The sequence below is a fragment of the Mirounga leonina genome, unplaced genomic scaffold, assembly GCF_011800145.1.
Source record: "Mirounga leonina isolate KUSES-001 unplaced genomic scaffold, KU_Mleo_1.0 Mir_91, whole genome shotgun sequence".
Classification (NCBI taxonomy): Eukaryota; Metazoa; Chordata; class Mammalia; order Carnivora; family Phocidae; genus Mirounga; species Mirounga leonina.
Window position 1 is genome coordinate 10,713,291 of NW_023270839.1, and position 16,685 is coordinate 10,729,975.

At 38.0% G+C, this 16,685-nt stretch overlaps 1 protein-coding gene across 2 annotated transcripts in view; it reads left to right on the forward strand.

Moving 5' to 3' along the window:
* The window catches only part of SLC12A6 (solute carrier family 12 member 6), an 82,027-nt gene that overhangs the window by 54,022 nt on the left and 11,320 nt on the right, over positions 1-16,685 (forward strand). For both annotated transcript variants that reach the window (XM_034994396.1, XM_034994397.1), the window contains exons 3-15: positions 369-463; positions 1,656-1,787; positions 3,446-3,592; positions 4,942-4,996; positions 6,262-6,392; positions 7,080-7,321; positions 9,525-9,739; positions 10,754-10,912; positions 11,089-11,187; positions 11,461-11,518; positions 14,480-14,654; positions 14,959-15,077; positions 16,270-16,368. In XM_034994396.1, the coding sequence (XP_034850287.1) occupies positions 369-463; positions 1,656-1,787; positions 3,446-3,592; positions 4,942-4,996; positions 6,262-6,392; positions 7,080-7,321; positions 9,525-9,739; positions 10,754-10,912; positions 11,089-11,187; positions 11,461-11,518; positions 14,480-14,654; positions 14,959-15,077; positions 16,270-16,368 (1,726 nt within the window). The remainder of the gene's footprint in view (positions 1-368; positions 464-1,655; positions 1,788-3,445; positions 3,593-4,941; positions 4,997-6,261; positions 6,393-7,079; positions 7,322-9,524; positions 9,740-10,753; positions 10,913-11,088; positions 11,188-11,460; positions 11,519-14,479; positions 14,655-14,958; positions 15,078-16,269; positions 16,369-16,685) is intronic.

Sequence of the window (16,685 nt, forward strand, 5' to 3'; positions counted from 1 at the left end):
TAGTACATTATATGTTAATTGAATTTAAATTTCAAAAGTAAAATAGCCCAGTAAGTACTTGCTAAAAATTTTATTCTAGGTTTTAGTGACTTTAAGAGTAGAGTCCTATAGGCTAGAATCCTAAAAGAATAGTGTTTCCAGAGGTCTTTGTACTGTTAAACCTTCCTCTTGTTTACCCCTTAGATTTATTTTTGCTCCTGTTCTGGAGGCAGCCACATTCTCTAAGCCTGGCTAATTTGAGTTCTCCCACTCTCAGATTAAAATTTGAATATGAAAATGGATTCTAAAGGGCAAATGAAGTTATTTGGTGCTGATACTTCTTTAATACCAATGAGAAACTAACTTGATTTCCTTTTTTTCTTTTCCAGATGATGGGCATAAGAAAGCTCGAAATGCTTATCTCAACAATTCCAATTATGAAGAAGGAGATGAATATTTTGATAAAAACTTGGCACTCTTTGAGGTAATATTTGGGAGAAATCTAGGGCAGAAATTTCAGGAACAGAGATTTCAGGATAGCAGTTTTCTATCCCATTTAGTTTTAAAACAGTACAGGCTGGATAATTTTAAGAACTGCTTGTTAAAATATAATACTATAACTTGTCATTGTAGTTGATTTACTCTATATAATCTAATTATCACTAACTAATAAGTAGCCTTTAAATCAGATTTCTGTGAATTGAGGAAGAATGTTGACATCACAGGCATGGAGAACCTTGCTGTCTAATTCAGCTAGGATTTAAATATTTGCATTGGAATTATCTATGAAGTATAAAATAGAGTATTTTTCAACTCTGTGTTTGGGAAGACCATCATTTACCTTAGAACTACTAAAAGAAAAATCAGTGTAGGAAATAGGCTGCCAGATTAAGAGGGCCTGTCTGTATGTCTTACCCAAGACCATATGGACTCTGACGGGCTCTGCAGTCGGATAGTTGAAAGGAGCCTGCTTTGGTCCAGCACTGCCTTTGTGTCTGGCTTTGGACAATGATGCAAGTTCCAGTTCTCTTAGTGTACCTGTTTTTTAAATGGTATCTTCTTTCAGTTTCCTTCAAGAAAAGATCTGAGATAGATATTTAGTTCAGTCACAAAAGTTTTTTATTGAGCTGTCTGTGCTTGGTGCCATAAATAATAGCCATAAGTGTTATTAGAATGTTAGTAGCCTAGCCTAGGGATGCCAGGGTGACTCAGTCAGTTAAGCATCTGACTCTTGACCTCAGCTCAGGTCTTGATCTCAGGGTTGTGATTTCAAGCCCCACATTGGGCTCCATGCTGGGCGTGGAGCCACTTAAAAAAAAAAAAAAAAATGTTAGTAGCCTAAAGAAAAGGGCACTATAGTTAAAGGTAATATTATCAATGTTTTTTTCAAGGTTACAGCTGTCTGTAGGGGCCAGTGTGATTTTATTTTTACTGTAAAGTTAAGCCATTAGAAAGAATGATAAAGCTTTTCACTTAAGAATTTTTTAAGGATTTGTATAGTCCTGATTGATATTTTAATGTGGGAGGAGAATAAAACCTCATTTATAAATTTTCTTAAAATATTTACCTGTGATGTATTTTCTCATTTAATTTGCAATTTTCTGGTAGAGGGCCACATTGATGCTTATTTCCAGTGTTCTTTATTACTCATTTCTTCCATGTCTCTGGCTTTATAGGAAGAAATGGACACCAGACCAAAGGTATCTTCTCTCCTCAACCGTATGGCCAATTATACTAATCTGACACAAGGAGCAAAGGAACATGAAGAGGCAGAGAACATCACTGAGGGGAAAAAGAAGCCCACTAAGGTGAGGCCTTCAAATAACAAGGATAAATAAAAAGAGTCCCATATATAAGAAAGGAGGAAATATCCAGGGCATCACTTTATGTTCAGTAACTATTGAATGCTTGATATATGCCAGGCACTGTTCTGGGCAGGTCATAGCAAAAACAGAACATACAATGTCCTGCTCTCATGCAATCTAAATTCTAGTATGAGGAGATAGTTGTTAAACTGTATATTACGTATTGACGATGGTCTAACAAAAATATAAGCAGGGACAGATGGTAGCTACACTTGTGATGAGCATAGCATAACATATGCAAAGACTTGTCAGATCACTTTGTTGAACACTAATGTAACATTGTGTGTTAACTTCAATAATTAATTCATTTTTTTTAAAAAGGCAGGATAAAGACACTGAAACTGGCCAGCAGGAGAGCCAGGGCAGAGGGGGTTGCTGTTGTAGAGAGGTTGGTCAGGGAAGGCCCTTTCTGACAGGGTGATGTTTGAGCAGAGGCCTAACCAATGTGAGACAATGAGCCCCCTAGTTGGGAGAAGAGCATTCCAGGGACAGGGAATAGCACTTCAGAAGAAGAGGGTTCACACCCATCTGCTGATGCCATCTCTCTGTTGTCAAGTGATGGGGTTTTTCAAAGACTAAATTTCAGTTTTTCTCAAAATGAAAATATGGAACCATATTACAAGTTAGCTTTCTGGTTGTTCAGGGATAAAATGACCCTCAGATCTTCATTTTACCAACTGCATTTACCAGCTACCATGAGGATTTATGCCAAACTCTGAAGGAAGTCCATCAAATCATTATTCAGTTTTTAAATGAAAAGGGAAAGCTAGGGGCACCTAGCTGACTCAGTCAGTGGAGCATGCAACTCTTGATCTCAGGCTTGTGAGTTCGAGCCCCACGTTGGTTGTAGAGATTACTTAAAAATCTTAAAAAAAAGGGGCACCTGGGTGGCTCAGATGGTTAAGCGTCTGCCTTCAGCTCAGGTCATGAGCCCAGGGTCCTGGGATCGAGCCCCACATCGGGCTCCCTGCTCAGCGGGGAGCCTGCTTCTCCCTCTCCCACTCCCCCTGCTCGTGTTCCCTCTCTCTCTCTCTATCCCTGTGTTTCGAATGAATAAATAAAAAAATCTTAAAAAAAAAAAAAAGGAAAAGCTAATAGCTGCAAAGAACAGAACATTTTAATTGTTGGGGGTACACTTAAAAGTTTGTGGTCAGGGCGCCTGGGTGGCTCAGTTGGTTGGGCGACTGCCTTCGGCTCAGGTCATGATCCTGGAGTCCTGGGATCGAGTCCCGCATCGGGCTCCCTGCTCGGCGGGGAGTCTGCTTCTCCCTCTGACCCTCTTCCCTCTCATGCTCTCTGTCTCAAATAAATAAATAAAATCTTAAAAAAAAAAAAAAAAAAAAAAGTTTGTGGTCAAATGCCCATGTAAAAACATATGGGGACCTGTGTAAAGTAAAAATGTATAGCTCTAGGAATAATGTGATCATTTATAAGATGGAGATTTTATATGTGCCTCTTTTAAGATATTGATTATACTAATTATGTGTTTTGTAAGTTAAGATGGTAGTTAGGGAGCAAGTTTTTATATACAAATAAAGGGATAAAAGCATCTCTTCTAGATGACTATGTAATTTTTCTTTTGTCAACATCTTTCTTTGCAGACCCCTCAAATGGGTACTTTCATGGGTGTCTACCTCCCATGCCTACAAAATATTTTTGGAGTGATCTTGTTTCTACGCCTTACGTGGGTCGTGGGCACAGCTGGAGTTCTTCAGGCCTTTGCAATTGTCCTTATCTGCTGCTGCTGTGTAAGTCCCCAGTTGGCTCTTAGAGATCACCTGGAACATTGCAGGAGCTCAAGATTATATGCACTTGACTTAATTGAGAATAACACAAAGACTATTCGGGAAAGACTCATGATCTCAACAGGAGACATTATTTTGATATTAAACTCTGAAAGATTTTCAGTTATTTAGTGTCCAGTCTTTGCTGCTTATATGCGTAACATGATATACTAGAAATTACAAAGGAAGACTTTTAGAGGAGGTGGAAGATGTAGTCCTTGATTCAAAGAATTCGGAATACAAACCATTGGAGTTTGATAGTACCAAAGTTAGAAAATGATGATGTACTACTCCAGTATAGTATTGAGGAACAAAACTGATTGTTGTTTGGGGCGAGGGGTATTTGTTTTGTTTTGAAGTCTCATCTGTTACCCCTTCCCCAGAAATTCAGGTGTGCTTTCCAGGTCTTCTCCCCACTGTACTGAGAACATTCTGATCTTGTTTGAATTTAAACTCCTCTTATCCACATGTCCCAGCCACATCTATCAATTTTATTATAAGTTGATTATTATTAAAATTTTTTATTTTTTTATTCAACTTCTGGCCTCTTTAATTACTATCATTATTATACCCTCCTGGTACATTATGCTCAGCTGAGTGCTATATAAAGCAGGATAAGAAGACATAGTTTGTATCATTAATAACTTAAAATTAATAGTACTACCTTTTTCTTTTTTTTTCTGTTTCTTAGTCTTAAAACTTCAGGGCCATGTTTGGCTCCTTGATTGCCTCTCACATCTAATCAGCTACCAAGGTCAATCATGTCTCCCTCTGAAATCTCTTACATACAACCCTTCCTTTATATTTCTGTTACTAGCACTACAGTCCTTACTTTTCACTGAACTATAATAGCCTACTAACAAGTCACTCTGCCTTCATCTGCTCCCTATCTGCAGTCCATTCTATGCTGCTACCAGGTAATGTTTTCAAAATACGGTTTTTATTATTTCAGAAGTCTGCAGTGGTTCCCCTCCTTACTGAATATTGTTCTTGTAATTGTAGCTAGTCCTTAGTCAGTTTCTAATCTGTTTTCCAAGTGAACTAGGAGACCAGGGTGAGATCAGTGGCTCCTACTAGCAACTAACCTACTGCTTATGATATAGAAGCATTTTAACAGAATACTCAAGGTAACAGTAATGTGACTAGGGCAATGAGTTGAACCACATCATCTCATTTCCATAATATTAGGAATGGCTGCCAACTCCCTCCATAAAGGTAGGAAGAGTTAATTTTTCAGAAAGTGCTCTGAGGCCCACAGACAGGAAAATAGTACAGAACTACAGTAACAATCTTCTCCTTCACTTCCTTTACAGACAATGTTGACTGCTATCTCCATGAGTGCCATTGCCACAAATGGAGTGGTGCCAGGTCAGTAGGCTGGATTTCAGGGATTGTCAACAACTACTGTATGTTTATGCTATCAAGTCAGAAGTGCAAACTTCCGAGGACTAGAATACTATTTAGTCTCTTGGTCATAGACATTCACACTGTTTGACTTTAGAATACATTCTTTAAAAATCTCTTTATGTTGTAAACTAGGGGAACCCTCACTCACTGTTGGTGGGAATATAAACTGGTATAACCACTTTGGAAAACAGCATGGAGATTCCTCAAAAAATTAAAGATAGAAATCCATACAGTCCAGTAATTTCACTACTGGGTATGTATCTGAAGAACACAAAAACAGTAATTCAAAAAAATACATGCACCCCTCTGGTTTTTACTGTATTATTTACAATAACCCAGATATGGAAGCAACCTAAGTGCCCATCAGTAGATGAATGAATACAGAAGATGTGGAGACACACAGACACACACACACACTCACCAGAATATTATTCAACCATAAAAAAGAACAAAATCTTGTCATTTGTGACAACACAGGTGGACCTAGAGATCCACTTTATGCAAGTGAAATAAGTCAGACAGAGAAAGACAAATACCATATGATTTTACTTATATGTGGAATCCAAAGAAATAAACAGACAAAAAAACAGACTCATAAATAACAAACTGGTGGTTGTCAGAGAGGAGAGGAATGGGGGGAATGGGCAAAATAGGTGAGAGGGAATAAGAGATACAAACTTCCAGTTACAAAATAAGTCACAGGGATGAAAAGTACAGAATAGGGAATACATTCAGTAATATTGTAATAACATTGTATGGTGACAGATGGAACTACACTTTTGTGGTGTGCAGAATGTACAGAATCGTCAAATCACTATGTTGTACACTTGAAACTAATATACCATTTATGTCAACTATACTTCAGTTAAAAGAAAAAGGAAAAAATCTCATTGTGTTCTAAGCTAGAATCCTTAATTTGTATCACCTTCCTAGCTTCTTTTTAGTTAGAATATATTTTATTGGGCTGTCTCATGCCTGTAGTAAATATTCTTTGATGCTTCTCTAACTAATACTGACAAATTGTGCTACTTCATGAGGAGCATTAGATGTTCAGCATATTCTACCATAAAGGTTTTATCTTTTACTTCCCATTAGCAAATCTACTTTTTATCACATTCAGAGTTTTGAAAAACTTGAAACATTTATCCTTCTTATTTATGACTTGTTTACATTCTTCTTACTGATGTACTTTCTTTATCCTGCTTACATTCTGTTTTGTCTTTTAGCTGGGGGCTCATACTTTATGATTTCCAGAGCACTGGGCCCAGAGTTTGGTGGGGCTGTTGGCCTCTGCTTTTATCTTGGTACCACATTTGCAGCTGCCATGTATATCCTTGGTGCCATTGAAATTTTTCTGGTGAGTAATAGCTTAATTGTGGTCTGCAGTGTAGAAACGATAGAGATTTGGATTTATTTTGTTGTTTGAAAGAAAGCAAAACTTTTGAGAGATCCATTATAGAATCAATCAAGTGATTGACTGTTAACCTGTTATTGACTTCCTCTTGTGAACATAAGTCAGAAAGGTTGAGAGTATCCTTTGCCTGCATACTGCTTCCCTACCACCCATTCACCAACACCCTACCACTTCATCCAAGAAGTTAAAGTCTTGATCAAGGCAAGACTTGCATCGGAAAAAATAAAAGTTTTTATCTTTTTTGATATCTTCATCCCAGTGAAATAAAATGTTTTTCATTTCTTTATTCACTGGAATATTTTTTTTACTATTTAAAATAATCATAAGTAAGTAGGAATAATGAGATAGGAATCAAGATAATCATTACAATTATTTTATATAACCCTTTGAATAAATTACTAATGCTTTTTTTTTGCTGTTTCTATTTGGAAATGTAGGTATTCAGAATAGCATGTAGCCTTAAAAAAAAAAAACATAAATGATACCCAATTTCTGAGGGAATTAGGTTAAGTCTCCAGTCATTTTCTATCTTAGCTTTGCTTTGCTGTGTGAAAGCAAATGCAAAGTACAACAACCCTTTTACTTGAAGACTTTGAAATGACCTCATTTTCTACTTCTTTTGCTTAACAGGTATATATTGTCCCCCGAGCTGCGATCTTTCGTAGCGATGATGCACTCAAGGAATCAGCAGCCATGCTCAATAACATGCGTGTCTATGGCACAGCCTTCTTGGTCCTCATGGTATTGGTGGTGTTCATCGGTGTACGCTACGTGAACAAATTTGCCTCACTTTTCCTGGCCTGTGTCATTGTGTCCATCTTGGCCATCTATGCTGGAGCCATCAAGTCTTCTTTTGCCCCTCCACACTTCCCGTACGTGTCTGTCTCTCTGACCGGCCATCAGTTACTGGGTAGTCCGTGACAGTGTCTGGTGATGTGATCACTTCAAGTACAGTTTCAATCTCCCGGAGATTTCTCTCGTGGATGAGCTCATTTAGCATCTAGGCAGGAAGCCTCCCAGCAGACTTCTCATGTTGATCCTCTTCCTTATGTCCCAAGCATGGAACTGGCAGCTCTAAACATCATTTGGATATAGATACTAGGTTTTTCTCAAAACCTCCTTATAATGATTGTGTATATTTGAACAACTATTCATGAAGAGCTTTACGATAGTATAGTTATTACCAGCAAGCTTTGTAAAGTACAAATGTTGGATTCCTCTTATTAATAAAATATCAAGAGAATCAAAGAAACCTAAATTCCTACCTAAATATTTGTAATTAATTAAACTTTTTAACCTGCTGTTAATACCATAGCAGACTTTCTGGTTATAAAATAAAGAGAAAGAAATGTCACATTTTTACATATATATATATTTCTATATAGAGATTGTATGATATACCATAAGTAATGCAGGTACATTAAAGTGTATTTTTTTAAGTAGTAATGGATTTGTACAGATAGGTGACTCTCCGGTCACCTGTTCTCTGTTTGACTAGTGGCATAATGATTAGCTAGCACTGAGAGGTGTTTGTAATCTTGTTACAGAGATTGTCTTTAAAAAGTCATCTGGAGGGCACCTGGGTGGCTCAGTTGGTTAAGCGACTGCCTTCAGCTCAGGTCATGATCCTGGAGTCCCAGGATCGAGTCCCACATCGGGCTCCTTGCTCGGCGGGGAGTCTGCTTCTCCCTCTGACCCTCCCCCCTCTCATGTGCTCTCTCTCTCTCATTCTCTCTCTCAAATAAATAAAATCTTTTAAAAAATAAAAATAAAAAATAAAAAGTCATCTGGATTATCTAGGTATCAAACTCCTCACTCCTATGTCGATTTAACCTGATTACAGAAAAATAGTTTTTTTGAGATGAAAAAACCAGATCTATAGAGATTAAATGACTCGCCCCAAAGTTAGTTAATGGCAGAACAAGAATATGAACGCTTTGATTTCCTAACTCCTGGTCCAGTATTTCTTCTTTGCTAAATGATGTCAGTGATAGATTCCATCATCAACTTTTAGTCTGCTCATTTAGGGACTGCAGACTAGCCGAAAGTACTGAAGGCTATATTCTGGATATCTTAACTTGAGAAATTCCATTTTGCCTGAAGTTCTCCTTTGATGCTTCTCTTTTTTGGTGGGTAAAAGGTCATGATATGTGGTATTTTCTTTAAAATATTCCAGCAGAACAAGACCAAATTCGCTAGAGCAATGCATGAAACAAGACTGGGCAGTATTGAGTTGTTGAAGCTGAGTAATGGGTACATGGTTCATTATGTATGTATGCTGTCATTTTTGCAGATTTAAAAAGTTCTTTGTTCCTCTTGAGAGGTACTTTAACTGTGGGAGTATTATTCTTTTGTTCATATTTATAGCTCTGGGTTAAAGAAAAAAATAAAATCAGCAGTTATTATTTGTAATATCCTTAAATACCTTCACTCCCACTGGGTCTAGGCTTACATTCAAAAATAGTTTTCTCTTAGGCCATAGTGGGATGTGCTTTTTATTCCAGCCAAGCTGTCTTTCTTGAAACAGTAGCCAGAAGATTTGACCTTGAGTATAACATTTTCAAAGGGGTTGTTATGAACATAGGCTTTTCTAGGCCAAAAAATTAGGAGAATTTTTTTTTTTTTTTAGAAAGAACAAAAGGACTGTAGGATGCTTTTAGACCTAACAATTGGTTAATAATCTAGAAAATTTGGAAGATGAGTAAGCACAGTGTCTTCAGACAGTTACTCTGTTTGAATTCTATCACCCTGCTACCAGTATGACTCGGGTAGACTACTTTATTGCCCTAAACTTCAGTTCCTCCATCCACAACATAGAAATACTAATGCATATTTTGTGAGATGGCTGTCAGGATTAAATTGCAGAAAATGTAAATAAATCTCCATCTACAGAACAAGTCAGTTAAGTATTAGGTCCTTTCACGTCCTCTTAGAGATGAGGGTTTTTTGTTTTGTTTTGTCCATTACTAACCTATTTACTAACCTATTTCTAACCTACCTACCTTTTTTTAAATTTTATTTATTTATTTATTTATTTATTTTTTACCCTTCATCTTTCTCTCTGTTTTCACTTAGGGTCTGCATGCTGGGTAACCGCACCCTTTCGTCAAGACACATTGATATTTGCTCTAAGACCAAAGAAATTAACAACATGACAGTACCGTCAAAGTTATGGGGCTTCTTCTGTAACTCAAGTCAGTTTTTCAATGCCACCTGTGATGAATACTTTATTCATAATAATGTCACTTCAATTCAGGGCATTCCTGGCTTGGCTAGTGGTGTCATTACAGGTAAGTCAGGAGGTTTTTGAACAAGTTTTTTAATCTGCTCAGGAAAGCAGGCTTTTCAATCGTAGTGTCTTCTATTGTCCACGATGTCTCACTGCCACAGTATCCCTACCCTCCTTAAGCTCAGCACCCCCCTCAACATTCAACGTCTTTCTGCTTTTCTGTTAGTGAACTTATCCTTTTTCAAACTCTCTTGTGACGCTTTCTGCTAAAATATTCCTCCTTTGGGGGCGCCTGGGTGGCTCAGTCGTTAAGCGCCTGCCTTTGGTCCTGGGATCGAGCCCCACATCCGGCTCCTTGCTCAGCGGGGAGCCTGATTCTCCCTCTCCCTTTGCCTGCCGCTCCCCCTGCTCGTGCACGCTCGCTCGCTCTCCCTCTCTCTGATGGATAAATAAAATATTTTTAAAAAATAAAATTTCCCTCCTTTTGAGAGCAGAGCTAGGCAGATCACTTTTTGAAGTCGGATGTAGTAATACAGTACCCTGTGTGTTACACTGTGAGACTGCGGTGTTCTTCCCACAGTGACAGCCAGATGGAGCTTGCAGTGTCACCACATCCACACATGCTGTTTTCCTCGCTCAGCCCAGTTTCTGAAACTCTTGCCTTAAGTGACTTCTATCTTAAATGTTTGGTCCACAAATGTCTTTGTGCGTAAGCAAGTTTACACTAAGGTGTTAGAAATAGCACTGATTACTAATTTAAAAGAAAAATAAGCTTTTCTGAGCATTCATCTTTAGTCCACTTAACTTCTACTAATTTGCATTTGTAAATTTAACTGCATTTGTATGTACCAAAGCATTCTGTCAAATTACATTTGAATCAGATGAGAAAGAGCATTAGGTTTTTATTTATGTGTTCTTTATTGTATGATATATATGTGTTCATGTAGAAGCAAACATACCTTTAAAAACTATATAAATGAGGAATCTGATTTAGAATATTGTTTAGGTAGAAAATTACCTAGTTATCTTCTTTCCATACTTCTGTTGCTTATATACCTTTTTCTTCCCACTGCAGAGAATCTTTGGAGTAATTACCTACCAAAGGGAGAGATCATTGAAAAGCCCTCAGCCAAATCTTCTGATGTCTTAGGCAGTTTAAACCATGAATATGTCCTTGTTGACATCACCACCTCTTTTACTCTTCTGGTGGGGATCTTCTTCCCCTCTGTCACAGGTAAGCAGAAGGGCTGTTGTCTGTTTTAGAAGTGAGGAGACCAAAGGAGTGATTTTTCTTAAGAGACAGAATTATATTCTCAGGCTTTTCAGATTTGCTTCCAATCTTTGGTATCTGCATGAATATCAAAGTATCCAGGAACTAAGAAGTTAACTTGTTCTTTTTTCCCTCTAAAGGTATCATGGCTGGATCAAACAGATCTGGAGACCTGAAGGATGCTCAGAAGTCTATTCCCATTGGCACTATCCTTGCCATCCTGACCACCTCCTTTGTCTGTATCCTTTTCATGGATCCAGCCTGAGTTTTAGTCATAGGCACATCTGTGGAATGAGGCTGATCAATATTTTTATCCTGCTAATAAAGATACCTGCTTTCTACCAGCTCACTTCTCACCAGATAATCTATCCACCTCAGCTCTAAAATTCAAGAAAGAATTGACAACATTAGTGAATCTAGCACCTCATTTTACTGATAGAAGAAATATCCTGAGTGTTTACTTTCTATCTCAGAGGGTTGTAGGTCAGCTTCCTTGACTCTCAGTATGGTAGATTTAAGCAATGTTGTCCTTTTTGGTGCCTGTATTGAAGGTGTTGTTCTTAGAGACAAGTAAGTAGTCCATCTCTTTGTAACATTTATGTGTCTGTCTTCCATTATATCTCATCATTCCACATTGCCCCACAAAAGTCATAAACTCAAAACCCAACCTGAGGTATAGATCATAACTAACAATTAGAAAATATATGTATATAGTTCCCAAAAAGGTTAGTGAATAATAAGTACCAGTTATACTGTTACAAATATGTGAGATGCAATGAATATAGCGCTTCAATAAAGTAGTGAATTTGTTTGCATAAGGGCTTCCCTACACATGAAGAGCTGTTGGAAACTAAAACCAAAAGTGAAGGAGAGCAAGTTAGAAAAAACAAACAAAACAAAAACTTTCAAGTGTCTCTAGCATCTCTATGAGACATGGAAGTATGTATCTGTTTAGCATTCTAAATACAATTTTAAAACTTTCTTCTTCATTCATGAAGACCGCTGGGTGTTTTTCCTGTCCTCTCACCTATGAACAAAAAATAAGTTTTTGTAAGAGATTCCTAGAAAAATCTTTCCCCTAAACCTGCTAGATCTCTTCCCATTTTCCCCATCTGGGGGAGTTACTAGCCTCACCATTCACCCTTTCTCAAAACAGAAATATAAGTGCCATCCTAGACTTTCTCCACCAGTTCCCTCATCCAGTTTCTAAGTCCTGTGAATTCCACATTTCATCTTATTAGATCTCCTCTTTTCCACTATTCTTTATCCCCATCCCTTTGCCCAAGCCTTCAGGATCTTTTGCCTAAAGTAGTGTAATTATCTCTCTTTCAGTATTACCACCTTCCAATCCTTTCCCACTGCCGCCAGAATGATTTCTCCTATAACACAAAATTGGCTCATACAAACCTTCCTGCTTCACAGCCTGCCAAAGCCCCTTGGAACCCATTACTTCAGTCTGGCCCTGTGTACCTTTTTCTGATGTCCTCTCCCATCATTCCCTCATAAACTGCCTGTGCTCCAGCCATACCTGAAGTTAAATACGCAGCCACACATTTGTTTGTACAGTTTCCTTTGCTTAGAATGGGTAACTCCCCCCTAGCAGACACATTGATCCTCTAAGACTAGACTGTCTTCTGTCCTGTGAAGCTTTCCCACGCTCACCCAGCAGAGACAACCACACACCCCCTCTTGTTCAGCCACTACACTGTTGCACGTACCACAGATACTGTAGCTTTTCCTATCACTCTCCCTGACTCGATCGATCGAGTTCTTTTAGGACAGAAACCCTAGTAGATGCTGTGTACACATAGTGTTGACAAAAAAGAATAAGCACAGTTTACTGTTAACTATACTATTGTCACTGAAAATATATGGGCGTATGAGCTTTGGTAAATTACACCATCATATAAACAGTATTGAAAGTGTAAGCTGGAATGTCCCTTTGGAAAACTGTTGGTCATTATCTTCTAAAGTTGAACGTACACATACCTTATGACCCGGCGATTCCTCTGCTAGGTAGACCCAGCAGAAATGCATGCACACGTGCATTAAGAGTCATGCACAAGAATTCTCACAGCAGTATTATCATTAGTAGTTAAAATCTGGATATAGGTCAAATGTTCATCAGTAGTAGAATGGATAAATTATGTATTCATAATGGAAATGGAGTGGAAAACCATAGAGCAATGAAAATAAATGAACCACAGCTATATACAAAAAAAAAATTAGGATGAATTTCACAATGTTGAGTGAAAGAAACAAAACACATATCACGTATTTCATTTATTTAAAGTTTAAAAACAGGTAAGATGACATAGTATTAAAAGGACGATGGGGGGACAAAAGGGCTCGTGATAGTGGGCATCAGAGAGACTTTTGGGTGCTGGCAGTGTTCTGTGTCTTGACTAGATAGTAGCTGCATGGATGTTTTGTGAAAATTTATTGAAATGTACATTTGTTTTTTGCACATTACTTTTTGTGTGTGATACTTGATAAAAATGGTTAAAACCATAAATAATTAAACAATGAGATGCCATGTCATACCCATCAAATTAGCACTGACTTTTAAAAATTTTAATACTCAAGGCTGGTGTGAAATGGGTCTGTGCTATAAGACTTAAACCTTCATATACTTCCAATGGAAATAAAATGTATTCTAACCTTTCTGGAAAGCAGTTTGGTAGTGATTTTGAAATATTTAAAGATACTGATCCCTTTCATTGCAGTTATTCCCTCTTAAGAACCTGCCATAAGGGCGCCTGGGTGGCTCAGATGGTTAAGCGTCTGCCTTCGGCTCAGGTCATGATCCCAGGGTCCTGGGATCGAGTCCCACATCGGGCTCCCTGCTCCTTGGGAGCCTGCTTCTCCCTCTGCCTCTCTCTCTCTCTCTCTCTCTCTGTCTCTCATGAATAAATAAATAAAAATCTTCAAAAAAAAAAAAGAACCTGCCATAATGGAAAAAAATCTGAAGTGTGAATGTAGATATGTGCATAAAGATGTTAATCACAGTATTTTCCATAGTATAAAACCAACATTAGAGAGATGGATTATGTAAATTATGATGCAATATTATTAAAACCACTAAAATTTTTATTCATGAAGAGTTTTTCATGACATAGGAAAATGCTTATAAGTTAATATGGAATTATAGGTGTAATGTGATCTCATCTATGTTTATAAAAACAGTAAACAGACTAAAATGTGCAAAGTATGCTAAATATTACCGGTTATGATTAATGAATTTCCTCCCGGCTTTTTATATTTATTGTATTTTTCCAATTTTTTGCAAAGAGCACAGATATTTTGATATTTTGAGGGGAAAAAGCTACAGTTGAAGCTTAGCTTTATTATCTGGCTCCACAGGTTATTTTTTCTTAATATAAATCAAATCTGCCTACCTTTACATTTCTTAATATTTATATCTGTCTCCATTTTAATTTTCTGAAGATTATAAATAGAAAAAAAATAGGTGAATGTCCCTCTAGTCTTTCAGTCTGTAGGTAAATTTCCACACTCCCATTTCTTTCCCAGGTTTGGGGATGCTGTGAAAGGTAATCTGGTGGTGGGTACCTTATCTTGGCCGTCCCCATGGGTGATTGTCATCGGCTCCTTCTTCTCAACATGTGGGGCTGGACTTCAGAGTCTCACAGGTGCACCAAGACTGCTACAGGCTATAGCCAAGGATAACATCATACCCTTTCTGAGGGTGAGTAATCCTTTCCCATACCCTATTTCCTTTTCCTCAGATTTTTTGAGAAACCGTGGTCTTCATAGGCTTAGGAATTATTAGATCATATAATGTGAAGACATGTGGGTTTTTAGTACAAGACCTTCTAAATCCCTGTGAGGGATGAGTTTATTTATGAGTGGGGTAAAGGTATTTAAAAGATACCAAAGTTGGTAACACTATTATCCTTCATATACCTGAAACTGTGGCATAGAGGAATCAGGGAGCATTGACTCTGGCACTCCCCACACACCTGTGTCTGATATTTCCCTTCTCTATACAGGTTTTTGGTCACAGTAAAGCCAACGGGGAACCTACCTGGGCTTTACTTCTAACTGCTGCCATTGCAGAGCTGGGGATTCTTATCGCCTCCCTGGATCTTGTGGCCCCAATTCTTTCTATGTAAGAGCCAGTTCTTCTCTTTACTTTTCTTGCTTATATGATGTGTAATACATGTTGATTTCCATCGGGCATATAACAGTAGTGATAAAAGAGTGAGCCAAGGACAGGTGTAACTTCACCTAAATAATACATATTCCTAAGAAGTTTCAAGTAAGACTAACTCTTATAAGTTGTCATGGTTTCTTCCTACCGGTATAACTTCACAAGTTCTTTGCCTTCATTTCTTATTATCAGTTGATTGTAGCTTTCACTGCTACTCTTAGCTTTGATCCTTCAACTGCGACTTATTGATGACTTAATTACCCACCTGGCACTGGGCAGCATGCTAGGAATACAGAGATGGATGACACAACCCTAAGGAACCAATGATGGAGAGACCAGTGATCCTTGTGTAGTGTGATGAGAACTGTGGTAAAGGTGAACACTGCGTAAGAGCTCACAGCAAGGCACCCAAATGGACTGAGACTCAAGAAAGGTTTTCTGGAGAAAGGGACACTTGCATCTTGAAGGAGGACTGGTTATTTACTAAGCAATGAAAAGAGTGAGATGTCCCAGACACGGAATGTGTGTAAAGGAATTGAGGATTGAAACAACGCAGCACATCTGAGAATTCAAAGTAGTTTGGCTTTGATAGAAAGGAGCGTGCCTGTTCGGGGGCAGCTGAGCAGAGAAGTAGCTAGAGCCAGGTCACAAAAGACCCAGAACTTTTACCTGGAGGTAGTGAGTGATCCTTTGAGGATAGAATGATCATATTTATGTTTTAGAATGATAATTTGCTATAAAAGACAAGTGAAAAGGAGGCTAAAATTGAGCTGGGAATGCCAGCTGGAAGCTTATTTAATCCAGCAAGGAAGAAAAGGATCCTGAACTAAGATGATAATAGTAGAGATGGAAAGGAGGGGAAAGGTTTAAAAATGTGTAAATAGGTAGAATCCATAGGACTTGATAAGTTAATTTGGAACAAGGATGAGTGACAATGAGGAAACGGATTATCCCAAGAGCAACTGGGTAATGTCTTTCACTGAGAGAACACAGGCAAATGAGCAAGTTCGTGGGGAGAAGTTAAAGTTCTCTACATCCTAGTCTTAATCAAAGGCTAGTGGGCTAGAACAACAAGGTCTTTATCTATAATAACCTTTGGAGAATCATTTTACAATAATAATCATGCCTCTTACTATTTATATTCTGCCAGGTTTTTCCTCATGTGTTACCTCTTTGTGAACTTGGCATGTGCATTGCAAACATTACTTCGAACACCCAACTGGAGACCCCGGTTCCGCTACTACCACTGGTAAGTCTGCTCTTTTTCTTCTTCTTCCCCACATTTGGAGAGAACCCATCATTGAACTAGAAAACTAGGAGATTCTGGGTGGTTAATACAATTTTTCTTGGCCAGCCATCCTACTGCCTGTTTCAACTTCAGTGATTACCTGAATTTCCACCACTTTACTGTGTTTTTTCATAGGTCACTTTATAATTTATAACACTCACTTGAGAATAAAGATCAAAACTATGAAATAAATATTTCCAGCTTGCTGCATTCTTCAGGTTAAACCAGCCTACCCTTTGCATATCTGTTTTCCCATTTCCCTCTTAGCTAAGCACTGG